Below are 26,966 nucleotides of genomic sequence, written 5' to 3'. Positions count from 1 at the left end.
ATGAACCCCACTTGATCGTGGTGCACAATTTTCTTAATATGTTTTTGGATATGGTTTGCCAATATTTTGTTAAGGATCTTTGCATCTATATTCATCAAGGATATTGGTCTAAAATTTTCTTTCCTTGATGTGTCTTTTCCTGGTTTGGATATGAGGGTGATATTAGCTTCATAGAATGAGTTCGGTAGGGTACCGTCCTTTTCTGTTTCCTGGAATACTTTGAGAAGTATTGGAATGAGTTCTTCTTTGAAGGTCTTGTAGAACTCGGCTGAGAATCCGTCTGGTCCTGGGCTTTTCTTGGATGGTATATTTTTAATGGCTTCTTCTATTTCATTGCTTGATATTGATCTGTTTAAATCGTGTATGTCCTCCTGGTTCAGTTTGGGAGGAGCATATGTCTCTAGAAATTTGTCAATGTCTTCGGTACTTTCTATTTTGTTGGAATACAGATTTTCAAAGTAGCTTCTCATTATGTTCTGTATCTCAGTGGTGTCTGTCATGATATTTCCTTTTGCATTATGTATTTTAGTAATTTGAGTCTTCTCTCTCCTCTTTGTTAGTGTGGCTAAGGGTTTGTCTATTTTGTTTACTTTCTCAAAGAACCAACTTTTTGTTTTGTCAATTTTTTGAATAGTTTCTTTTGTTTCAATTTCATTGATTTCAGCTCTGATTTTAATGATTTCCTGTCTTCTACTACTTTTGCTGTTATTCTGTTCTTCTTTTTCTAGGTCTTTGAGCTGTAATGTTAGGTCATTTAGTTGTTGACTTTTCATTCTTTTCTGGAATGCGCTCCATGCAATGAATTTTCCTCTTAGTAGCGCTTTCATAGTGTCCCAGAGATTTTGATATGTTGTATCATCATTCTCATTGACCTCTAAGAATTTTTTAATCTCCTCCCTGATGTTTTTTGTTATCCCTGTTTCATTCAGTAGCATATTATTTACTCTCCAAGTGTTGGAGTAATTTCCCTTTCATTTTGTCATTGATTTCTACTCTCAGTCCATTATGATCTGGTAGAACACAAGGCAGTATCTCTATTTTTTGCATTTCCTAAGGGCTGCTTTGTGGCATAACATATGGTCTATTTTCGAGAAGGTTCCATGTGCTGCTGAGAAGAAAGTGTATCCCCTCGTTGATGGATGGAATATTCTATATATGTCTATTAAGTCTAGGTTATTGATTGTGTTATTGAGTTCTATGGTTTCTTTGGTTGGATTTTGCTTGGAGGATCTATCTAGTGGTGACAGCGGTGCGTTAAAGTCGCCCAGAATTATTGTGTTGTGGTCTATGTGATTTTTGAAATTGAGAAGGATTTGTTTGATGTACAGGGATGCACCATTGTTTGGGGCATAAATATTTACTATCATTATGTCTTCCTGATTTATGGTTCCCTTAAGCAGTATGAAATGTCCTTCTTTATTCCTTCTGACTAACTTTGGCTTGAAGTCCACTTTATCTGATATAAGGATGGAAACCCCCGCTTTTTTACTGAGTCCATGTGCGTGGTAAGTTTTTTCCCATCCTTTCACCTTTAGTCTGTGGATGTCTTTTTCTATGAGATGAGTCTCTTGCAGGCAGCATATTGTTGGGTCTTTCTTTTTAATCCATTCTGCCAATCTGCCAATCCATTCAGTCAATCTCAAGTTGATTGAGGAGTTTAGGCCATTAATGTTCACGGTTATTATTGAGAAATAATTTGTATTCCCAGTCATTTGGCTTATTTTTGGTTTTAAAGTTGGCTTGGTTTCTCCTTTGAGTGGTTTTTCTCTAAGGTAGTTCCTCCCTTTGCTGACCTCCATTGTTGTTTTTTATTTCCTCCTCATGGAATATTTTGTTGAGAACAATCTGTAGTGCAGGCTTTCTATTTGTAAATTCTTTTAACTTTTGTTTATCATGGAAGGATTTTATTTCATCTTCAAATCTGAAGGTTAGTTTTGCTGGGTATAGGTTTCTTGGTTGGCAATCATGCTCTTTCAGAGCTTGAAATATGTTGGTCCAGGCCCTTCTAGCTTTTAGAGTCTGGGTTGAGAAGTCGGCTGCTATCCGTATTAGTCCCCCCCTATATGTAATCTCATGCTTTTCTCTTGCGGCCTTCAAAATTCTATCTTTATTTTGAATGTTAGGCATTTTCATTATAATGTGTCTTGGTGTGGATCTGTTGTGATTCTGTGCATTTGGTGTTGTGTAAGCCTCTTGTATTTGATTTTCCATTTCAATCTTCAGGTTTGGGAAATTTTCTGATATTATTTCATCGAATAGGTTGTTCATTCCTTTGGTTTGTATCTCTGTGCCTTCCTCAATCCCAATAATTCTTAAATTTGGTCTTTTCATGATGTCCCATAGTTCTTGGAGATTCTGTTCATGATTTCTTACTATCTTCTCTGTTTGGGCAACTTTATTTTCAAGATTAAATATTTTGTCTTCATTGTCTGAGGTTCTATCTTCCAAGTGATCTAGTCTGTTGGTGATGCTTTCCATTGAGTTTTTTATTTGGTTTATTGTCTCCTTCATTTCAAGGATTTTCGTTTGGTTTTTTTTTTAGGATCTCTGTCTCTTTGTTGAAGTGATCTTTTGCTTCCTGCAGGTGCTCTTTCAGCTTATTGGTATTATCATTCATTGCCTGCATTTGCTCTCTTATCTCATCCTTTGCTTTGCGAATCATCTTAATCATGTATAATCTGAAGTCCTTTTCTGACATTTCTTCTAACATACTGTCATTGGATTCTGTTACTATAGAATCTAGATTTGTTTGTATCATTTTCTTCCATTGTTTTTTCATGTTGTTCATGTATCTTCCCCTTTAGCAGTGTAGATCTGGGGTATTGCAGATTTCCCCCTATAGGCTTATAGTGGCCCTATAGGTTTCCAAAACCCTTTCTTTAAGGGGAGATCAATATTAGCAGTTCCCAAATCAGACACTATGCAATCCTAGACTAAATAGTCCCTATGGGGACAATAATAAAATTGTCATAATAAAGAAAGTGAGTTCAAGTATTATCTTCGGTAAAACAAACAGGTTTGCAATAAGGTCTGCAGTTTCTAATGGAGGACAAAGAGGATGCAGAGGGATGTAGAATGTGGCTGTTAATGTGATAAGAAAAGAATATACAGAAGTTCTAGAAAATAGAAAGTGTGAGAGTGTAATCAAAAGAAATTGGATGTTAGCATGCAAAAAAGGGAGAAGGAGACTGAGGGAACAGGTAAACAAAAGGAAAAGAGAGCAAGGAAAGTAAAGAAATAAAAACTTAAATTTTTTTAAACAGGAGAAAAAAGAAAATCTACTGTACAGCAGTCATATACTAATGAAACCTCCCAGTGTTCAGTAGCCTGATGCATGAGAAGTACCTGACAATGAGCTTCAAGCCTCCAGCAGGTGTCTCAGGATGGGATTTGCCCCACCCAAAGATCAGAGCTGTGGCTTCCAGGATTATCCAAGATGGCTGCTCTGGCTTCGAAATGTGTTGGCAAATGGGGAGCTGCAGCTCAGGGGTGGATGTGGTCAGCTGGAGGTCCTGGAGACGGGATACAGTTGGTCTGACAGTGGTCCTGGAGGTCCCGTGTGTTTGGTGCGGTTGTGGGATCCTGGAGGCCAGGTGCAATCAGTCCGTCTGGGGTCCTGGTGATAGGGCGCAGTCAGTTGTTCTGGGGGTCCTGGCAGCAGGGAGCAGTCAGTCGATGTGAGGGCCCCAGAGGCAGGGAGTGATCGGTCGGGCTAAGGGATCCTGGAGATGGGGCTCAGTCAGTCCGGCCAGGGGTCCTACAGGTCCTGGCTGTTGTCTCAAAATGGCGGCAGCCACGTGTAATCAAACCTGCAGGTACTGTAACAGTGAACTTCCAGGCAGCAGCAGGCAGCTGGTTCTCCACTGGTGGTTGGCGATCAGTTTGCTGACTGTTGTCGGACAATCGGGAGGTGAACCTCCAGCGTTGGGTGATGGATAGGAGTAAGGCAGGCGATGGACAGGCGAGAGGCAGGCAAATGGCCGATAGACGCCTGAGAGTTAGCAATCTGCTCTCAAAAAAGGCGTCTATATGCTGGCAGACTGCAGGTCATCACAGCAGACAAATGGGTAAACACCAGGGGATCGATAAGCAGCAAAAACTGCCTCACCGAGAAACAGATAGCCTCTGCTTCTAAAATCTTTTTCAAAAAGCATATTTTATTCTCAGTCACATTTGGAGAAAAATGTACTGCCACAAGAAAGCTTGCACCTTTGCTTTCTTTTCATGATGACTTTAAAAATTTTATTGTGTTGCTTTCAAACTTGCACTTGTAGCACTGATAATCTGGATCATACAGAGAATACAGCTTCTGGAAGTGGACCACCAGCTAGAGGTCGCTCAGCAGTAACAAGAAGGCACAAGTTTGATTTAGCAGCTCGCACACTGCTAGCAAGAGCAGGTAATTATATTTCACCTCTCTTGGTGAAAGATTTTATTTTATTGTAAGAGCAACATTAAAGAAGATGTAAACTAAAATTGTAAACTAATAATACTAAGTATTCAGTCCACCTACATTAACAGAACAACTATTTGCATATAATTTTCTACACATTTATGTAATTTTACTTAATTGAAATGAGTATACGTGCATAGATTTTTTTTAAAAGTTCCCTCTGATGTAGAAGGTTATACAGACCACTTATATGTTTTGAGAAATTTTATAAATGCTCCCTCAGCCCTCAATCATTTATTATTTAAGAGGTGATGATCAATATTGGATATTTATCCTCAGTGGTGAGAAGGAACTAGAAAGGACACTGTGCCCAAAAAAAAGTGTAGACACTGACTTTTTAATGTATTCCATGGATGTTAGGTCCTCACCACTAGTAAGAACCTACCTAAGCAAAAATAAATTCCCTCAATTCATTAGTAAATTATTATAGGATTATGCTTTAAAGTATAAATTATAGGGAATATGTTTTCTCATCCAAAAACTGGGATATGTGATTTGTCAAAATAAGATTTGATCTTTGAAATATTCGAGTGTAAGTAATGATTTAGTCATTTTGGGGAACAATGAGAAACTAAGACTGTCCTAGAAAACATATGATATATATTTATCATAAAGTGAAAGGAGAATGGCTTTAAAAATAAACCTGAAGGATTAATAACAGCAAATATTTACTGAGTGTTTTTCTGTACAACTAATATTTTCATGAATTTTTTATGGGTTTTCTTATTTAAATATGTAGCCTTAGTGAGACAGGAGTGCTGTTATTATCCCTATTTTATAGGAGAGGAAACACACATGATAGGTTTGTGGGTCTAGAATGAGGTGGGTACTCATCTCATGTATGGAAGTTAAAAACTGGCAAAATATTCAGAATTATTTTATTCATGTGAATAAAATGCCGTTTTTGTTTTGTTCTGAGCGGGGTTATACCGCTCTGTGCAGGCCCACAGGAATCAAAGTCGGAGAGAAGGAATATCTTTGCAGCAAGACCCAGGGGCGTTGTATGACTTTAATTTAGATGAGGAATTGGAAATTGATCTTGATGATGAAGCAATGGAAGCTATGTTTGGACAAGACCTGACCAGTGACAATGATATTCTGGGAATGTGGATCCCAGAGGTACTGGATTGGCCTACCTGGGTGTGTGTGACTGCAGCGGGGGCTGCTCTGACTTATTTTCCTGCCCTCCTCCTATTCATACAGCTTACTAACGCAGCCTTACCTATAGTTGAAATCTCTAAAAAGCCTTAATCTCATCTTGTTGTTTGGGATTTAATGCTTTGAAGTTGCTTTGGTACCTACAAACCAATATGAAAATGTTTCTGTACGATTTTATTGCTTCTTTCCCCAGACTAGTTGAAGAGAGCCATCTTGTGGCAATATTTGATTGTAATGTCAAGGGTAGATTACAAAGCAAACATCAGGCCCCATAGATGCTGCTGGGTTAAGTAACATAACTGCTTCATTCACATTGCTATCTGAATGCATGCTCTTCTCCTTCATAGGTTCCATTTAATCACTTTTAATACCTCATTCAGGGAACCAGTGTCCACCAACGTATTTTAAATACCTTCATCCAGGGACAGGGTACATGTGGGTTTGTATGTATAAATTGATTAGCATTACAATTTTATAACAGAGACTAAAAAGTTCTTAGATACAAATTTTATAGGAAAGAGAATCTGCCGTATGAAGTCAGTAAAATAACTGAATCCTAATGACTTTTCTCAGAAATTCAGAAAATAGGTTAAACATTTTATAATCAGATAAAAAGTAGTTATTTTCACTTGAGAAGGATTTGTTTTAATTGCTTTGAGATAGGGCAGATTATCATGTTCTTAACTCTTTTCTCATTGCAACTTGCAAGAGTGAGGGAACAACGAACACCTTCATATTGTGTGGTCTCAATTCTGATTTTTAAAAATAAATTAATTAATTAATTTTGTGGTACTGGAAATTGAACTCAGAGGCCTACCACTGAGCCATACCACTGTCTTTTTTTTTTTTTTTTTGAGATAGGGTCTTACTGTGTTGCTGAGGGTAGCCTCGAATTTATGGTTTTCCTACCTCAGCCTCCCAAATTGCAGGCATGCATCACTGTACCTGGCCTGAATTCCTATTTAAAAAAAACTTTTTATGTAGCATTAATGAAAATATTGTGAATATTTTAAGATATGTAAGCAAAGTAGTTATAAATATTATAAACAATCTTAATTTTATGTTAAATTGACTGTAATAATTTGGTTTTTAAAATTATTTTATGCAGCATGTTTGTGAGTCTGAAGACAGGGAAGAAGTGGTGGTATGTGAACTCTGTGAATGCAGTGTCGTCAGCTTCAATCAGCACATGAAGAGAAACCACCCAGGCTGTGGGCGCAGTGCAAACCGCCAGGGCTATCGCAGCAATGGCTCTTATGTGGATGGCTGGTTTGGTGGTGAATGTGGAAGTGGAAATCCATACTACCTGCTATGTGGCAGCTGCAGGGAGAAGTACTTAGCTCTGAAGACTAAATCCAAGACAACAAGTTCTGAAAGGTACCTTGAAATTGTGTATCCAGACTCTTTGAGAATATCATATACCTTAAGAGATGGGAACTGCAGACTTTTCATGTGAGGAATTATTGTTTACCTCCCCAAAGACTTGTGCTTGCTGAATTGATGGCAGAAAGTATGGAGGTCAGGGAATTCATGTTCCCAGGAGATCTAGGAGACTTTTAGGATCTCTGAGATCCCGAAATAGTGGCATGACAGCAGGTCTTTCACTGTTCGTTAACCTTTGACTTGTTGGCCAGTTATAGTCAGAACCCTTGCCTTAACCCTCAAAAGGCATACAATTTTTTTCAATGATGTTATATTTCTGGCATCTTAATTAGGATCCCTTTTTTGATGAAAAAATAGACTGCTCTGTTTAAATGAGTTTCCATAAAAATATTATTGCTTTATATCCTTAATCTCTAGTAAGTAGAATTTTTACCCTTGTCAACTATTAAATCTTTAAGGCTTTCTGGAAGTTTGATTGGAAGAGTTGTAGATGACCAGAAATCTCCCCAGTTGTGTGGTAAAACAGTCAATTGGTTTATTAGCATGTGTGTACATACTTACTTGTAGTTTTTATTACATTACCCTGTAACACGAAACACTTTTATTTTTTGCTGCTTTATTAATGACCTCTTAAAATATTCTAATGACTTAATTTGCATTTTTGGATACTAACTTTTATATAAAAACACAATGTTCTTCATGTTTGGTGCAGGTACAAGGGACAAGCTCCAGATCTAATTGGCAAGCAGGACAGTGTGTATGAAGGTAGTTGTTTGTTTTGAGAGCCTCTTTATTTTACATGTATTTTTATATATACTCTCTGCTTAACATTTGTTACTAAAATATACCATGATGTGTTTGTATTTATATACATATTAACTTGGATGTTTTTATAGCAACAACCCTAGTTTGAAAGTCAAAGGTGAAAGGACCTGAGCTCAAATATTAGCTTTATCACAGGATGTTAACTTCTGTTTGTCATATTTTTTCCAAAGTAGGAAAGAAATGTAGTATATTTTGAATTTTCAGCCTAATTATGGAAAGTGAAAAATAAAAAATTGAGATGGCCATGAATTTTTCTGGAGCACTCATTTACAACAACCCTTCCTTAATGATTATCGACAGGGTTAAGAACTTTTTGTTGGTCCCACAACAATTTTTTTTTATTGGTTGAAACCTCCATGACCAGCTGTGACATTTGCAGTGGCTTATTTTGTTTTCAACTATACTGACTCTTTTTTCCTTCTCTTGTTTCACTGTGCCTCAGGAATGCAGTTTGTCAGGTCACCAGGAGATGATGCCATAGTTTATGTTGCGGGTAGTGGACTTTCATTCCAGCTGCATTTTATTTTATTTTTATTTATTTATTTTGTGTGCATGTGGTTCTGGAAATTGAACCCAGAGGCCCTTTACCACTGAGCCACACCCACAGCTTTTTTTATCTTTTAAGAACAAGGTCTTGCTAAGTTGCTAAGATTGGTCTTGAACTTGTGATCCTCCTGCCTCAGCCTTCCAAATCACTGGGAAAACAGGCATGTGTCACCATGCCTAACTAATTCAATTGTATTTTAGATGTTGTCTTACCATAACCATTGCCTGTAGAGCAGTGGTTTATATTCACATATCATATGTTTGTTTATTTAATTTCCAGAAGACTGGGACATGTTAGATGTTGATGAAGATGAAAAGCTGACAGGTGAAGAAGAATTTGAATTGCTTGCTGGACCACTTGGTTTAAATGACCGACGCATTGTACCAGAACCAGTTCAGTTCCCTGACAGTGACCCACTGGGAGCATCAGTGGCAATGGTCACAGCTACCAATAGTATGGAAGAGACTCTTATGCAGATTGGTAAACTGAAATGCTAATTTGCATTGATTTTATTGTCTATTTTAGTTTGTTTCTTAGATAAATAGTAAGAATGTGGTTTAATGTTTTCTTACCTGATCAAGTCTCTTTAGCCGGTTGTTTTAACATTTTAAAGGTGTGATATAATATTAAGTTTTGATTTTTTTTTGTATTTAGAACTATTGAAGTGATAAAAGGAGGATTTATAAAACATGAGTAAGGTTTTTTTAAACTTTGTTATAAGAGAATTCTTTGACTAAAAATTATTGTGCAGTTTTTTTTTGTTTTTTGTTTTGTGTTAGAGAAAATATGGAATTTTTGTTGTAGGGGAATACAAAATAAGGAATTGAGACAGTTCGAGTGACTTAGTCCTTTCTGTGTACCCAAATCATATTTTTAAAATGGTGTCTTTCCTAATAGCAGAAGTGGTTGGAGTGGTGGCACGTGCCTATAATCCCACTTACGTGGGTGACTGAGGCAGGAAGACTGCAAGTGTGAAGTCAACCTGGGAAACTTAGTGAGAGCCTGTCTTAAAATTTAGAAAATAAAAACGGCTGGAGATCATCTTAGTGGTGGAGTGCCCCTGGGTTTAGTTCCTAATACTAATAGCCAGAGGGGAAATAGATAGACCAATAGAATTGGATGTACCAGTAGTAGTGACATATATGCAAAAAAATGTATCTAATAGAAAATTTCTCCTATAATAGAAAATACAATAGATTGTTAACTTAGAAATATCCAAGTTTCTCTTAAGGAATTTTCTGTATAATGGTCAGCCTTTTCGCTGTTGTGACTAAAAGATCTGACCAGAAAAATTTTAAAGGAGAAAAAGTTTATTTGAGGGCTTTTGGTTTCAGAGGTCTTAGTCCACATAGGAGGCCAGCTCAAAAGTGAGGCAGAACATCATGGAAGAAGAGTGTGGCAGAGGGAAGCAACTTGCATCATCAGAGAGGGAGAGGAAGAGGGAGAGGGAGAGAGAGAGGGAGAGGGGGAGGGGGAGGGAGGGGGGCGAGAGAGAGAGTGAGAGAGAGACACACACACTCCACTCTCCAGATACAAAATATATACCCCATAGCCACGCCCCCAATGAACCACTCCCTCCAGCCACACACCGCCTGCCTCCAGTTTCCATCAGGGATCAATTCATTGATTAGGTTAAGACTCTCACAACCCAGTCATTTCTCTGAACCTTCTTGCATTGTCTCACACGTGACCTTTTGGCGGACACCTCACATCCAAGCTGTAATAATGACGTTCCGGTTGAGCAAAGCACATTGTTTTGCTTTATTTCTTTGCAGGCTAGAATCTATGTAAAATAGGAAGATTTTTCAGTAGTCCAGATACTTTTCTTTCTTACCTTGCTGAGAACTAAGCACAATCTTGTTTTTTCAGGTTGCCATGGCTCTGTAGAAAAGAGTTCCTCTGGGAGAATAACATTAGGAGAGCAGGCAGCGGCTCTGGCAAACCCTCATGACCGGGTGGTGGCTTTAAGGAGAGTGACAGCTGCTGCCCAAGTTCTTCTGGCTAGAACCATGGTCATGAGAGCCCTATCTCTTCTCTCAGTCAGGTGAGTGTTATTTTGTTTTAAATGATGCTAAGTTAGCTTCTGGTATTTATTAGTTAGAATCTGATGTTATTTGGGAGGATGAAATAGGAAAAAAAATTTTTTTTGAGATAGGGTCTTACTAGGTTGCTTAGGCTATCCTTGAATTCATGGATCTTCTTGCCTCAATCTTCCAAGTAGCTAGGGTTATAGGCATGAACCACAGTGCCTGGTTTACTTACTTTCTTTTCTGCTTTATTATTATTGCTGTTGTTGTTATTGTTATTGTTATTATTATTATTATTGACAGGTGGGGAGGGAGGACTGGAAATCAAACTCAGGACCTTGAACTTGCTAGTTAAGTGCTGTACTACTGTGCTGTGTCCCCAGTCCAAGATTTTTGAAACTTGAATATACACTGATGAGTGAAAGATGTTAGATATAGTCATCATTATTATTCATTAATTCAACCACTCATTCAGTTAATACTTAGCTTTTTTTACATAGAAAATAATGCCATTTACTCAATATAATGACATTATTTTCTGTGTAAAGAAGGTAAGTAAAAATTAGCTGGGTAAAAAATAAAGGTCGAATGTTTCTGCAGAATCAGCTCTACTATATAGCAAAATCTCCTTGGAAATTCTATCATAGGGACCCTTGCTTAGTTCATATTTTGAAGTATATTACAAAAAAGAAAGAATACCTGAAAGACATCCATTTAAGAAAAACTTAAGTGGAAGTATTTGATGGCAAATCAGTGAAGAAAAAAGGACCTTGAAAGAAAAACTCAAAATAAAACTTAGGATTGTGTGATATTAGTTCATGGATAGACAAATAGGATAATGGAAAACAGAGTTCAGAAACTGACTCACACGTGTATAAACACTTGTTTTGTTTGATTTTTGTCGGTGGTTTACACTGCAGAGCAATGGTTAAAGAATAGTCTTTTCAGCAACTAGGGCAGGGTAAGGTGGTTTATCCACATAGGAATAAGAAAAATGAATCTTGACACCAAACTTACACTACATAAATAAATCATTCCAAAGTTGCTCTTAGATCTAAATGTATAAAACAATAAAGTTTCTATGAATAATATAGAAGAATTTATTCTTGATCTTGGGGTAGAATCTCTTAAATAAGTCATAGAAGGTGTTCAACATAAAGAAAGAGATTGATAAATTAGATTGCATTAGAATAAAAAACTTCTGTTTAGTAATAATCATTAAGAAAGTAAAAAACAAACCACAGAATGGGAGAAGATATGAACAATGCATACAACCAGTGATATATAGAGAATTCCCATAAATCAAAAGCAAAAAGATAATTCAAAAGAAAAATGGGCAAAATACATTTTAAGAAGTGCTTCACAGAAGATTTCCAGATGGCAAATAACATGAAAAGGTATTTAAACCTCATTAGTCTTAAGAGAAATGAAAATTAAAAGCCAATGATATCCTTTACACCCACCAGAATGACTAAAATTTAAGACTTGAGGAGTGAGGCTATGAAACACCATTGAGAAAATAAAATGATACAAGTACTTTGGAAAACTGTTTGCTAATACCAGTTAAAGCTGAACGTGAACATACTCTGTGACCCAGTACTTCTGGCTATTTACTCAACAGAAATGCTTCTACATGTGGACCAAAAGACATACATAAGAGTATTCATGATATAACAGCCTTGTAGTAGAAACCACCTGATTGGACAAATGGATTATGGTAGTTTTCATTTATATGTCAACTAAAATTAATAAACAGTATAATGCAATGACCTGGATGAATCTTACAAAATCTTGAGCAAAAGAAGCCAGATACAGAAGAGCACATACTTTATTATTCCACATATATATGAGTTCAGAAGCAGGCAGAAGTAATTTATGGCTTTAGAAGTCAGATGGTATGGCCAGGCTTGGTGGCACACAACTATAAGCCCAGTGACTCTGGAGGCTGAGCAGGAGGATCATAACTTTGAGACAGTTTGGGCAACTTAGGGAAAACCTTTCACAGAAATAAAAAGGGCCAGAGGTGTGATTAAGTGGTAGAGCAGCACCCTAGAGCACCCAGTACAAAAAAAAAAAAAAAAAAAAAAAAAAAGAAGAAGAAGAAAAAGTCAAAAGTGTGGTAACTTTTGAGCGGCATGGTGACTGACAAAAGTCCAAATCTGGCTTCTGAGGTATTCCTGTTAATGTTTGTTGATCTGGAGAGAGTAGTTACAGGGAGTTGCTCAGATTGTGAAAATTCTTGCTACTTGAAAATTCCTACATGTTATACTCTGATAATTTGGTGATACTTCAAGTGTATATCAGTATTTATTGAAATAAGAGAAAGTTAACCTTGCATAATATTTTTGACATTTATTAAGATGTATATGACTAGTGATAACATAGCTTTCATTTAATTCTGATTGTTGATGCTGTGGATGGTATGTGGGGCTCCAGATAGTTCCTTAAGAATCTATTTTCTTTATCTATTTAAAGTGTTTTCCTTTCCTGGCAGTGGTTCCAGTTGTAGCCTGGCTGCTGGTCTTGAGTCTCTGGGGCTAACAGATATCCGAACACTGGTTCGATTAATGTGCTTGGCTGCAGCAGGAAGAGCTGGCCTCTCCACTAGCCCTTCTGCTACAGCAGGCACCTTGGAACGTTCCCGAGGCAGTCACAGCAAGGCCAACAAGCCCATTTCTTGCCTGGCCTATCTGAGCACAGCAGTGGGATGTCTGGCATCAAACACTCCTAGTGCTGCAAAACTGCTGGTGCAGTTGTGTACACAGGTAAGCTCACTTCAGTATTCATCCTGCTGCATTGCTTATTTCCCACTGATTCTTGAAGAAACTTTTTATAGGAAATCTTTTTGTTCCAAAATCATATGTAAAAATTAAGCCTGTTTGTTTTAATTGCCTCTTCAGAACTTGATTTCTGCTGCAACAGGTGTAAATCTAACTACAGTCGATGATCCAATTCAGAGAAAGTTTCTACCAAGCTTTCTCCGAGGAATTGCTGAAGAGAATAAACTTGTAACCTCCCCAAACTTTGTTGTGACTCAGGCCCTTGTGGCATTACTAGCAGACAAAGGGGCCAAACTGAGACCTAACTATGATAAGTCAGAAGTTGAAAAGAAAGGTAGGTTTCAGACTACTTAAAGTCTTCTAATCAACTCAATTCATTTTTTTTAAAAATGTATTTTTGCATCATTGTATGTGATAAATAAATAACATGTGGGTTTCTTAAGTTTAAAACATAAAAGAAGTATGTGGATACTTTTTCACTGTGTATGGAAGCAAGTATTTAAAAATGCACCAAATTAGTATATAGATTGTGTTTTGACTCACCATAGTAATAATCCTGGTAGATTTCTTTAATAAAATTTAGATAAAGGTAGTATTATAAAATGATTATACTTTTAAACCCACTATGTAAATGTAATCAGGCTATCTTCTACCTTCCTCTCTCTGTCTCTTTTTTTTTTTTTTTTTTTTTGTGGTGGTCTGTGAATCAAACCCAGAGCTTTACATATGCTCGGCAAGTGCTGTACCACTGAGTTGTATCCACAGCCCATAGTCTGCATTCTGCCTTTTTTTTTTTAACTGGAGACACTAAATCATCTGGGTTGGTCTCAAACTTGAAATCCTCCTGCCTCAGTCCTCTGAGTAGTCAGGATTACAAGTGTGTACTACTGCACCTGGATTTTATCCTTCTCTTTATCAGGACTATTTGGCCAGAGAGATGGGCTTTGGGATCATTAGCCCAGTTCCTTGTCTGGGCTATTAAAATCCTTTTTCTTCCCCCAAAGTGATTGAACCCAGGTTCCGTGCATGCTAAGCGTGTGCTCTCCTACTAAGCTACAATCCCTGTTCCCAAGATCTTCTCTGAGCAGAGAAAGCCTAAGAGCATTGCTGCCTCTGCCTGAGCATTAGAATTATTTCTACTGCATTTCTAGCCTACTGAGTTCTTAGAGCAAGGGCTGTGTATTGATGTGTAATAAAATGTTCATTTGCAGTCAATTGGATTTATTATAGAATTTAATATGAAGTAAATGCTTTATCTCTTATGTATATCTTTATGACATGATTGCTTATAAAAGTGCTAATTCTTAAAAGAAATGGGTTAACCTATTTTTATTTGTTCATCACTACCAGCTCTCACCTGGGCATCATTTCATTGTTTTGTTTAAGCAGGTTTAATTGCCCAATTGTATGCCCATCCTTCCTATGATCCTTCTGCTGTAGGCCCTCTGGAGCTGGCTAATGCCCTGGCAGCCTGCTGCCTCTCCTCCAGGCTGTCCTCACAGCATAGGCAATGGGCTGCTCAACAACTTGTGCGCACTCTTGCTGCACATGACCGTGACAACCAAACTGCTCCACAAACACTTGCTGATATGGGAGGAGATCTCAGGAAATGTTCCTTTATCAAGTTGGAGGCTCATCAGAACAGAGTATGTATTTTGAGTATAAAGTGTATTAATCACCTGTGTAAAATAAAATAGTCTGTGTTCAGCTCAGTTTAGGTCTTGGTTTCTCACCTCTTTCTGGCTGACCTGCTCTCCTTCTCTCTCTCTCTCTCTCTCTCTCTCTCTCTTTCACACACACACACACACACACACACACACACACAATTACCAAGATTTGCTTGCTAGTTACCAACTCTACTTACTTTCTTTGTATGTTGGGTTGATATAACAGCATGCAAATGGGAGAAATCAGATGGGGGATGAGGGAGAAAAAAAATCCCTGAAGAATTAGCTTCACAAAAGGTAAAGGCTTATCTATGCAAAAAGAAAAGAAATTGGCCTATTTTAATCTAACCTACTGACCTCTGACCAGTGATAAAGGCATTTGGAAAATGAAGACTGATCTGTGTTACTTAAGTAATTTTAAAACCACGTCTTCGTCTGTCATTTATTTTATAGAACATACGTGTGTTAAAATATTTGTATTTCATTGAATTAAATAAATGTTTAGTCAAGCTTTTAATATGTCTTATATAATTCAAGTGAGTTTGGGAATAGTACTTTAATTCTGTACTTCAAGTAATTATATATTTATAGTAATTATATATTATTTATATTTATAATATATAAATATATATTAAATTTATATATTTAATTATAATTGAATATTATAATATATTTTATTTAGAAGAAAAATGCCAACGTTGCATTTTGAATTATGGCATGGACACTTTCAGTTTCATTGTAGATTGGTAGATTCTTTTTAATTTGATAGAATTTTTCAAATGATAAAATCTTTTAATCAGAACTTATTTGTTGCTGGACTTACCTTTTCCAATTTTCCCAGGTAATGACATGTGTTTGGTGTAATAAAAAAGGCCTCTTAGCTACAAGTGGCAATGATGGCACCATTCGAGTGTGGAATGTTACCAAGAAACAATATTCACTGCAACAGACCTGTGTATTCAACAGATTGTGAGTGCTTGCATCACTTTTTTAACATTTAAGAGAATACCAAACATGTCTCATCTTGGTTGCTAATGTAATCAAGTTGTCACTAAATTTTTAAAAACTTTTATAGTAGTGTTCTTAAATCTTCAATGTGTATTTTTACTTTCCAGGGCAGTAATTTAGAAAATATGAATGAACTATATTTGAACTTATTCAGGGTCTACTAACAAATAAATGTTCAGTGATATAAAACAGGTTAATTTTTTAATTAGTTTTCAAGGATTATTTGGGTATTAGAGTAATTATGCTTATATCAAAATGTAGCATTTTTAATAATATTATAGACAGCTGTAGATATTTCTTTTCTGTGAACTTTCCTACAGATTAGATAAATAGAAATCAGTGTATTCTGCATAATAATTATGGGTACAACCCACATAAAATCCGCATGTCTTTATGAATAAATTATGTACTAATGAAATAAGAAATATTATGAGCATCAATCTATCATTATGTACTCTAGTCTTTATGAAATCTTTATTTTAACGTTTGGGGTTTGGTATACTTTTGAATAATGAGGATTAGAATTCCATACGGTCTATTGTATTCTAGGGAAGGGGATACCGAGGAAAGCCTTGGGTCACCCAGTGATCCAAGCTTCTCTCCTGTTTCTTGGAGCATCAGTGGCAAATATCTAGCTGGGGCTTTGGAAAAGATGGTGAATATCTGGCAAGTTAATGGTAAGTAAGAGTCATGCAAATACTAGTCAACTACTGAGGTTACTTTTTATGCCTGAGTAACCTTCTGAGTGGCTTCTCTATACCTTGAAAATCACAAGCTGTTTAACAACTATGAATTTTGTACAACGTGATTTAAATTAGAGACAAAATACTCATTTCATGACTTTTCTTTCCTGGAATTTCAACTAACCTAGTAGTTGTAATCTAAAAATTCTTTTAATATATCATTAAGTAGAATTTGAGGAGAAATAGTGTTCACTGAATTTTAAGCTATATAACTTTTTGGGTCACTTGAATACTTCTCTTATTTATATTTGTTCTACATGTAGAAATTCTTGTTGATTTTTATTATACTTCTCTAGAAAATAAAAAATAAAATACCAGGTGCTGTGGTGCATATCTATAATCCCATTGATTCTGGAGACTGAGGCAGGAGGATTGTAAGTTCAATGCTAGTAGCCTCAACAACTTGGAAGACCCTCTGCAACTCAGTTAAGACCTGGTCTCAAAATAAAATTAAAAAGAACTGGGGATGTATGTAGTTCAATAGTAAATAGACCTGGGGTTCAATCCCTGGTATCAAAAAGTATATATTGTAATCTTGGGCTTATTAGTATTTTTGTTCATTTTTACATATTTGAGGGATAGCTGTTTTACTTCAGTTATTTGAGGAATAGCTAGCCTTTACCCATGTTAATTTGGGCAATAATTTGGAAAGGTCTTAAGTGTTTGGTATTTGCCATTAAATATTTCCTTTTTTCTCTCCTATAGCACTGTCATTTTGTCCTATTAATAGTTATAGAAAACCAATTATTTAATTTAATAATAACAAAGGAAAGATCCTGTCTTCACAGATTTATTAGTAGGCCATTATGAAATTAGGAACTACATTGAGTGTATTAATAAATTAAGTAGTATTTCTTTTTTGTTGTTATTTTTCTTAAATAATTAAATAACAAATAGTTAATAATTTTCCCCTTGTAGGAGGAAAAGGATTAGTAGATATTCAGCCTCATTGGGTATCTGCTCTGGCTTGGCCAGAAGAGAGTCCAGCTACAGCCTGGTCAGGAGAGTCTCCAGAATTACTGTTGGTGGGACGGATGGATGGATCTCTAGGACTGATTGAAGTTGTTGATGTGTCTACCATGCACCGTCGAGAACTGGAGCATTGCTATCGAAAGGATGGTAAATGCACTTGTGCCTAGTTGAAAAAGTTTGCCCCCAAGCCACAAAGACTCAGTGTTTTGGCTCTTGCCTTTAAAAATGCTGAGCAAATATTACTTCTGGATTTTATTTCCTAAATAATCTACTTGGTGTTTCACTTGAATTAGGTACTGAATTGAAAGATATTTCTCTTCAAACCTCTCTTCCAATTATGAGATTTAATATTATTATAATGCATATTAGTCATTCATCCTGTAAGTGACTTAACATTTATAACAGGTTTCAAGTCTCCCTTGAAAGTAGAACTGTCCAAGAGAAAAAAAAAGATAATAATCATTGGTAGAGATGAAATTGTTAACAAATGAGTGAAATTGAGGAAATGAGAAAAGGTGGAAAATTCCTGGTTTGACAAGAGATATTCAGAAGTCTGTTTCCGTTTATTTTCTCACCATGTACTATGAATAGGTAGGCATCTTGTAGTTTTAGTTAGTAAGTTTGGGGGAGTGGTGTTATTTCAAAGCTCAAAGTTCCTGCTTCCATAGCACTTCATTAACAGATTAGTAGTTTTTGGGTAGCTCAGTAGTAGAGCACTTGCCTATCATGTGTGAAGCCCTAAGTTCAATCCTTAGTACTGCAAAAGCAAACAAGGCAGAGTACAAGAGGATTTTTTTTTATAATTTAATCTTTAAAAAAATACTTTGTAACATTCACAAGGTTCAAATATTTAGAAAGTTTTAAAAGGTATAGAGTGAAAAGTCTTTATCCTACCTAGTCAGTTCCCTCACCCCCAATTCTATCCTTATAGATACTGTTTTTTACTTCTTTTCTAGCCTTTCAGTGTTGTATAGGCTTAAAGAAGCAGAAAGTTTTGATAGAATATGGAAACACACTGAGTAGGGAATATTAAATAAGCAGAGAGGACAGGTCATTTTCTATAACGAGTTCTTTCACTTCTAAGTCATTAATTCAACAACTTAAAATAAACCAAGGAATTCTAATTGTTGTCTCTCTTATGTAACAACAACCTGAAAAAGAATAAAAGGTTAAAAATGAGGTACTTTGTCACTTAAAAATGACTTAAAGTGGTTTACATGTAAGCCTTATGGTAGGCTTACCTTTTGTCTAATGCATTAAAGAGCTATTTAGAATCTTATAGTGGTTGCAGTAGCATATGTTTGTTTCAAAGTATCTTTTAAGTCAGATAATAACAAACAAGTCTCCTGTTTCTTTCTGTGTTACTATGTTAGTGTCTGTTACTTGCATTGCTTGGTTCAGTGAAGATAGACCATTTGCTGTGGGATATTTTGATGGAAAATTGCTACTGGGAACAAAAGAACCACTTGAGAAAGGAGGCATTGTTCTAATTGATGCACATAAGGTAAATGGGTCTTCACTAGAGAGTTGCTTTTTCTTGCTTTTTATTTGGTACCAGTTTCTGTAAAATGTTTATATCAGGTATTTTAGATTTAATTTTTTTATTGTTACACCAGCTCTTTAGTTCATGTATGTACATGGGAAAGTCTGTGTTTAAAAAAAAAAATCAAACCATGAAAAAAGTGAAACTAAAACAATGGTATGGGAATATTCTGGGAGTACCACCTGTTCAAAGTGCCTCCTATTAGTGCCAGAAATTCCACTCATAAAGATTATTCCTTTATTGTACATAGTTTGATAAGTCAGATGTTTACAGGATACCTAGGCAGGTAAATGCATGAAATCTGGAGTTGGAAGATATGGAAGGAGGGTTAAAAAGCATTAGAAGAGCATGTGATCACAACCATATAAACACAAAACATGTCATTTTCTTAAGTGTTTGTTCATTTGGTGATGGGTGCTGCTGCTTTTTTTTAAGTTTCTTCTTTTTCATAATGTAATGATTATCAGTCAGTAAAAATGACCCCTTATTTGCATCTTACATATGCAAATGAAAGATAATATATCACTTAGGAGTCAGAATTTCATAATTCCTCTTGTGCTTACCATTTGTTTATTGATCTTTGACTGCCACAATATATATGACAAGATTATATTATAGGGTGAGTTGATTTAGTGATTGGAAATGACATGGCAGTGTCTGGCATAAAATGTTGATTTCAAAATAATTGAGTTATAGAAATATGCCATAAATTTTTGAATTTAAAGAATTTTTTTGTGAATGAAACATTATTCTGATTTTTCCCTCCCCCTATCATTTTAAGGATACTCTTGTCAGTATGAAATGGGACCCAACAGGTCATATTCTTATGACATGTGCCAAAGAAGAAAATGTGAAACTCTGGGGACCTATTTCCGGATGCTGGCGCTGTCTACATTCTCTCTGTCATCCATCTACTGTAAATGGCATTGCTTGGTGCAGCCTTCCAGGGAAAGGATCCAAGTTGCAGTTACTAATGGCTACGTATGTTATAAATTGTGTGTGTGTGTGTGTGTGTGTGTGTGTCTTAATTTTTATATTAGTGTAGACTTTTATTTGCACTAAAAGTGGCTTCTCAATAGTCTTAAACATTGTAATACCACCATATAATCACCTCAAAGAAATAAAGAGTACTTTTCCAATGTGAAATTTAGTATGTAATCTCCTTATGTGATCAATTTTTTTTAAGTGGCTGTCAGAGTGGCTTGGTATGTGTTTGGTGTATTCCACAAGATACCACACAGACTAGTATGACTAGTTCAGAAGGATGGTGGGACCAGGAATCAAATTGCCAGGTAATATTCTGGTGTTTTTGAACATCTTTGAAATCATAGTATATGTAATCAAAGTAATTCTTCTTCAGTAAGATCCTTAGCACAATACCCTAAAGGGCAGAATCCCTTGAGGAAATGTAAATAATTGTCATACTTTGGTTTACTGTCTGAATTAGTTTAATTTATTTGAGTCAGAGACACCATAATTGTTAAGGTGAAATATTTAATGCATATGAATAGTGACCATTACAGTGGTGATGAATAGAATCAATGCTACTGATAGGCTAGTCATCAGTTGAATCTTTGGCACAGTGAAGTAGGAATACCGTGCACTCAATCCTGTCCAGAGTATCATTCATAAAAATGAAAATTACATAAAGCTAAAATTTAAAAATTAAACCATTGGCTAAAGAATAGAAGACAGTATATTCCTGTCTCTAGAGGATAACTGGAACTTTGAAATGTAATCATTTTTCCCAATTTGAAGAGTAGAAAATTAGATTAGAGCTGGAGATATAGCTCAGTTGGTAGAGTGTTTGCCTCACAAGCACAAGGCCCTGGGTTCAATCCCCAGTACCGCAAAATAAAAGAAAAGAAAAAAGAAAATTAGATTAGAAATGGATCCAAAAGGGTGAAACTCAGCTTCAACAAAGGAGAACCAGACTGACATTATTTATTAAGTCAGGCTAACTAATCTTTATGAGAGAAGGTATTCCACTCTCTCCAATCTCCAGTTTTATACTGAAATGTAAAATTTTCAAGAATGAATTGTAAGTCTTAAACCCATAAATTGCTTTAATTTTAATATATGTTAAAAATAATGATTGCAGGATGGATATAGGAAATCAGCAGGAGCCAAGTGTATTTATCAACTGCGGGGACACATCACTCCTGTTCGAACTGTTGCCTTTAGTTCTGATGGTTTGGCCCTGGTATCTGGTGGACTTGGTGGGCTTATGAACATTTGGTCTTTAAGGGTAAGAGCATAGATTTTATTTTTATATTAGAGAATAGTTTTGCATTATACATTAACTTAAATATATACAGTAAGAATTAACCAATCCTAGGAATATTTTATGTAATAATATATTGAATACCAAATAAACTCCTTTAAGAATACTCAGCTCTTAGAAAAACAATAATAGTCCTTTGCCCTTTAATTTTTCTTACTGTTGATAAACATTTTAGTCATTGGGGTCCTAGAAAATTGGGTAGTAAGTAAGCAATGAGACATTGAAGTTAGCTGAAGTATAGATTTTAGAATATGTTTTATGAATATAAAGTATTAATTTTAAGTGTCAGTATAAAGTGCCTAAGGTTAAGTAATATGTATTGACATATATCTTATTTTAGGATGGCTCCGTCTTGCAAACAGTTGTGATAGGCTCTGGAGCTATTCAGACCACAGTATGGATTCCAGAAGTTGGTGTAGCTGCATGCTCAAATAGATCAAAGGTAATGTTGCAGTTATATCAATTCATAGGATATAAGCCTATAAAGAATTTTATATTCTTTATATAAAATATAAAATAATATTTTATATTCTTTATATAATTTTCATGGTCTAAGCACCTTACTTTGTGGATGACAAACATATCCAGAGAGATTGTTACTTGCTGGAGATAATGCAACTATTTCATGGTAAAAGGAGAATTAGAACCCAGACCTTCTAATTTATTGTCTAGTACTCTTTCTGCTATTCTCTGGGCTTTGGTGAAAGGGCTTAATTGAGTGATTTCATTTCCATTGAAAGATATAAAATGGATTTTAACTTTCTGTTGTGATTTTTGGCATTGCACTAAACTATCTCAAAAGAATTTTCTCTGGAAATAAAAAAAGCCATCTTGAGACATTTGATTCAAGTATACAAAAACTTGCTTTCAAACTTAAGGCTCTAATAAAAACGCTAGTCACCCTTCTGTGAAGTAATTCAATGATGTGATATCTCCTATAGTAATTGTTTTTCATACTCTTAAAGATTAATGCCAATATGCTGCTTTGGTTTACATTTTATATGGTTAAATGATATTAAAATAATCCATAAACCTACATGAATAGTCCATGAATAGTAAAATATAAAAATTAACCAATTCTAAGAATATTTTATAATACCCTAAGCAGTAGTGGGCTGTAAATAAACCATAGAGCCAGAGTAGAACAGTTCTGCTTTTTTGCAGATGTGTTCCTTGGTAGACAGAGAATTGTTTCCTCTAGTATCCCTGTAGTTATATTAGATTTTTTAACATACACTATGTACCTTGTCCTACAAGTCCTGTGAAACAGCAAATAATTGGCATTGTTTCTTAAAGAGAATCAGCTATGCCAAGGTAGTTCACAAATTTTATGATTCTTACTTATTCAATTTTATGTACTTGTTTAATGGTACACTCCTGTAATCCCAATGACTCAGTGACTAAAACGACCATTTTTACTTAGACAAAATTTAAGATGTTTTGAAGTTCCATAGATAAAAATACAGTCTTTTTCAAAATAAATGTCTAAAAAGCAAAAGTTTTTAATATAGTTACTGGAAAGAATTTCTCAGATTGAATGGTGATAGTATTATCTTTTGTCGTTTCTTAAAACAAATTTATCCTCTGCCATGATTTATTTTCAACCAGGATGTTTTGGTTGTGAATTGTACAGCAGAATGGGCCGCTGCCAATCATGTTTTAGCAACCTGTAGAACAGCACTGAAACAACAGGGTGTTCTGGGATTAAACATGGCTCCCTGCATGAGAGCATTTCTGGAGCGGTTACCCATGATGCTTCAGGAACAGTATGCCTATGAAAAGGTAACTCATTGCACTCACTCCTAGAGAGCCACAGGCGCTTGATGTTTTCAAATTTGAATTACAGCTTTGAAATTATTATGGAGTCTGAGAAAATAAGTGTGGATACTTGGACAGAATTGAATAAAGTCAGTTGTGCTGAAAATAATTGTTCAGTATTCCTAAGCCTATTCTTAACTTTATTTTTACTAAAGTAAAACAAAAACACAATTCCCAATTTTGTATCATTAATATCATCCTTTTCCAGATGATTTATCCACTCCAAAGCTTCTTAAAATATCTATGCCTATGAGTATGATCTTTTCTTTTCTGGCCCATATATCTGTTTTTGTGTGGCTTTGCATCAAAGTTGGGGGTAGGAACAGATATGAATGTTAGAGGGTACATCCTCTCCCTATACCAAGCACATCTTTGTGGGAAGTTTAGAAGAACAGCTAAGGCTGGGCTGAGTAGGGTCATTAAATACTAGAATGAAGAAATGTGGCATTTGAACCTGTTGTCTAGGCAGATCCTCAAGTAGCCTGCCTTTTAGCCCTCAGTCTTCACAGTGTGCTGCCCCTAGGCAGAACTCTTTGAGTTCTGTTTTTTGCTTTTTTTGATAAGCTATATTAATTTAATCAGTTGTTATCATACCTAGTTAATGTCACTGAAGTGTTTGCCCAAGTTTTCTTTTCTAAACCCTCTGTCCCTCACAGAGTTGCTCTGCCATGACTGAGAAGTACTATAGAAGAGGATGTGGGGCTGGGGCTGTTGCTCGCCTAGCATGTGTGAGGCACTGGGTTTGATTCTCAGCATCACATATAAATAAGTTAATTAAAAATAAGGGTCCATTGACAACTAAAAAAAGAGAGAAGAGGATGCAGTTTCCTTTTGGTGACTACCAGGGTTCTCTTGGTAATGGTTGAAGAAGATAGGTCTCCATGATTTAGTTGTTATATCCCCCCACCCGTGCCCTGGCGCGCGCGCGCGCGCGCACACACACACACACACACACACACACACACACACACACACACACCTTCTATTTTCAATCAGGAAAAAAGAAATAATGAAAATATATTAAATGCAATGTGATATTCTCAATTGGCTCCTGGAACAGAAAAGGAATATTAGTGGGAAAACCAATAAAGTTTTTGGTTTGGTTAGTATTATACTACCAACATTAGTTTTTTTGGTTTTGCTGAATGTATCATGGTTATGTAACATCTTAACATTAGGGGAAGTTGAGTGAAGAGCTTATAGGAATTCTCTGAACTGTGTTTGTAATTCTGTAAATTTAAAATCTTTTGAAAGTAAAAATCTTAAAATAGTCAACAAAAAATTATTACAGCTTTCAGAACATAGTAAGTTAATTTAGAATATTTGGCACAAGCTCTTCAACATGACATCCTTGCATTTTCTCTTAGCCTCATGTAGTTTGTGGTGACCAGCTTGTTCACAGCCCCTATATGCAATGTCTGGCTTCCCTTGCTGTGGGACTTCATCTGGATCAGCTGTTGTGTAGCCCGCCAGTGCCACCACACCACCAGAACTGCCTTCCTGATCCTTCATCCTGGAATCCAAATGAGTGGGCCTGGTTAGAATGTTTCTCAACCACTATTAAAGCTGCTGAAGCCCTGACCAATGGAGCACAATTTCCGGAATCTTTTACGGTTCCAGATCTAGAGCCTGTTCCAGAGGATGAACTTGTATTCCTAATGGTAAATGTAACATGTGCATCTGTTATCTGGAACTGAGATTGTATCATTGGTATTTGGCATACCGAAGACCCTTGAACAAATTTTTGCTAGCTTGAATAGCTAGAAGCATGTAGATAAAGCGAAAATATTTTTCTTTCAAATGGTCATTTTCAATCTGGTATCAGTCCTCTGTGGTGAGAGATGTTGATTATATGAGAGCTGAGTTCTTGTAAACCTGGTGGCTCTCAGTGATATAGTTCCATATTTTTCCTTTTTTTCCCATATGTGTTTGTTTATTATAGCATTTTTTTCGTGGTCAACTTGTAAGATTTATACCCATATAGAGTTTAATTCGTTTGGCACTTCAGTCATGCTTTTAATCAGTGTCATAAGAATATGAGAGAGCATTCAAATTGTCATTTCTTTTTGATTTTGTTTGAAAGCTTCTAGCTGTAGAAACTAAGATGTAGGTAAAGTATTTGTGTAGACATGCAGGCCAGAACTTGATCTAACAACCTCTTTAATTAGTTAAGATTTATAGATACACAAACATTTGATCATATAAATATAAAACATACAAATATGAATTGAGGAAAATTATCTAAATATGGATTATTTTAATCAAGAAGTGTCCTTTTTAACTCATGTGGTCCAAACCTGTCATTTTGTAGATGCAGAAACTGAATTATAAAATGATGAAAAGACCTACCCACAGCTACACATTCATGGGAGCAGTTGTTCCTGTACATGCCCTTGAACCTGTGCATGCTCAGTAAACAAATGGTTAGCTTTGAATCACCAAGGCTTTAGTGAAAGTGTTTAAAATAAAAGTCTTTAAAAATAACAATACATAAAATCAATTTTGAAATGATTATAAAGCTGTTCTTACAGGGTATGGTTACATCTGCTTGTACTCTCAGCTCTTCAGGAGGCTGATGTAGGAGAATCTTTAGAGTCCAAGAGTTTGAGGCCATTGTGTGGACATAGCAAAACCCCACTAAAAATAAATAAATAAATAGGCAAAACAAAAACCCTGCTTACTCTTATTTTGTCGTACTATTACCATGATCTTATTTGGAAATAATTTGTTGTTATAAGATGTTATTATTAGTTAAGAATAGAAATTGTTGCTAATAAGCAGAATTCTGATACTAATATCTTCCCTGTCTTGCAGGATAACAGTAAATGGATCAATGGCATGGATGAGCAAATTATGTCCTGGGCAACTTCTAGACCTGAGGTCAGTAAAGATGAAGATGACTATCGGTGCTTTTCAGTCAATCTTTTGATTCTAATGTGTGTGTTTTGTGTCCTGGTGTCTCCCATGGAGGCTGGCACATGCTTGATACCCAGTATGTGCTCGTTTGAACAAATGGATGAATCTAAGTTTTAGGTGATTGTGGTTTTCTAGGACTGGCACCTGGGAGGTAAATGTGATGTCTACCTGTGGGGTGCTGGTAGGCATGGACAGCTGGCAGAAGCAGGAAGAAATGTAATGGTACCTGCCGCAGCTCCCTCATTCTCACAGGCACAACAGGTAACTAATAGGGTAAAACATGGAGAGGAAATTTGGGAATTGACAATTCCAATTCCTTTGCTGTCAGTAACTTATTGTGGGATAAAACTTGTCCATTTCATAGTCTGTTGTGAGGAATCATTAAATAAAGCCTTGACGGGTAGCCTCCCAATAAAAGCTTGCTAAGGTTTTTGTCAGACTTAAGACATTTTGTTAAAAATTTCTAAATTTCTCTTACTTCCAAGTATAATGAATTAACAGCATGATACCTTAGGCCTACATAGTACATATTTATGGAAGTTTAAATACTCCTTAGGAGTGATTCTCTTTTTGGATCCACAGACTCCTTAGGATCTTTAGCCATACTTCATTGATATTCCCCACTTCTAATAATCATGGTACATATTTCCAAACCTTTCTGAGGTTATTGCTTTCTCTTTTGTTCTTTCCTACCTCAGCTATCCCAGAGCTCACTGCTCTTCCTTGTATATGTCCCCTCTAGTTTCTCCCTCTTTCTAGCCTCGTGTTTAGTGTTTCGTCACTACCCTTCCCACTTTCTTCTTTTTTCTTAAATATTTTTAGTTGTAGATAGACATGATATC

The 26,966-nt window shown here is 35.9% G+C and overlaps 1 protein-coding gene across 1 annotated transcript in view; it reads left to right on the top strand.

Moving 5' to 3' along the window:
* Nucleotides 1–26,966, top strand: part of HERC1 (HECT and RLD domain containing E3 ubiquitin protein ligase family member 1) — a 206,979-nt gene that overhangs the window by 157,402 nt on the left and 22,611 nt on the right. Inside the window, exons 43-63 of the mRNA XM_079125763.1 lie at nucleotides 4,275–4,399; nucleotides 5,373–5,593; nucleotides 6,720–6,988; nucleotides 7,707–7,759; nucleotides 8,646–8,846; nucleotides 10,236–10,410; nucleotides 12,888–13,158; nucleotides 13,294–13,507; nucleotides 14,614–14,819; nucleotides 15,682–15,809; nucleotides 16,398–16,525; nucleotides 17,510–17,710; nucleotides 18,937–19,067; nucleotides 19,888–20,087; nucleotides 20,293–20,398; nucleotides 21,208–21,354; nucleotides 21,731–21,832; nucleotides 22,999–23,172; nucleotides 24,576–24,869; nucleotides 26,023–26,088; nucleotides 26,260–26,385. Coding sequence (XP_078981889.1) covers nucleotides 4,275–4,399; nucleotides 5,373–5,593; nucleotides 6,720–6,988; nucleotides 7,707–7,759; nucleotides 8,646–8,846; nucleotides 10,236–10,410; nucleotides 12,888–13,158; nucleotides 13,294–13,507; nucleotides 14,614–14,819; nucleotides 15,682–15,809; nucleotides 16,398–16,525; nucleotides 17,510–17,710; nucleotides 18,937–19,067; nucleotides 19,888–20,087; nucleotides 20,293–20,398; nucleotides 21,208–21,354; nucleotides 21,731–21,832; nucleotides 22,999–23,172; nucleotides 24,576–24,869; nucleotides 26,023–26,088; nucleotides 26,260–26,385 — 3,538 coding nt within the window. The remainder of the gene's footprint in view (nucleotides 1–4,274; nucleotides 4,400–5,372; nucleotides 5,594–6,719; nucleotides 6,989–7,706; nucleotides 7,760–8,645; nucleotides 8,847–10,235; nucleotides 10,411–12,887; nucleotides 13,159–13,293; nucleotides 13,508–14,613; nucleotides 14,820–15,681; nucleotides 15,810–16,397; nucleotides 16,526–17,509; nucleotides 17,711–18,936; nucleotides 19,068–19,887; nucleotides 20,088–20,292; nucleotides 20,399–21,207; nucleotides 21,355–21,730; nucleotides 21,833–22,998; nucleotides 23,173–24,575; nucleotides 24,870–26,022; nucleotides 26,089–26,259; nucleotides 26,386–26,966) is intronic.

This window comes from Sciurus vulgaris (assembly GCF_902686455.1).
Source record: "Sciurus vulgaris genome assembly, chromosome: 2".
Lineage (NCBI taxonomy): Eukaryota > Metazoa > Chordata > Mammalia > Rodentia > Sciuridae > Sciurus > Sciurus vulgaris.
Note: the sequence above shows the minus strand (reverse complement) of the source record. Positions and strands in the feature narration are given on the sequence as shown.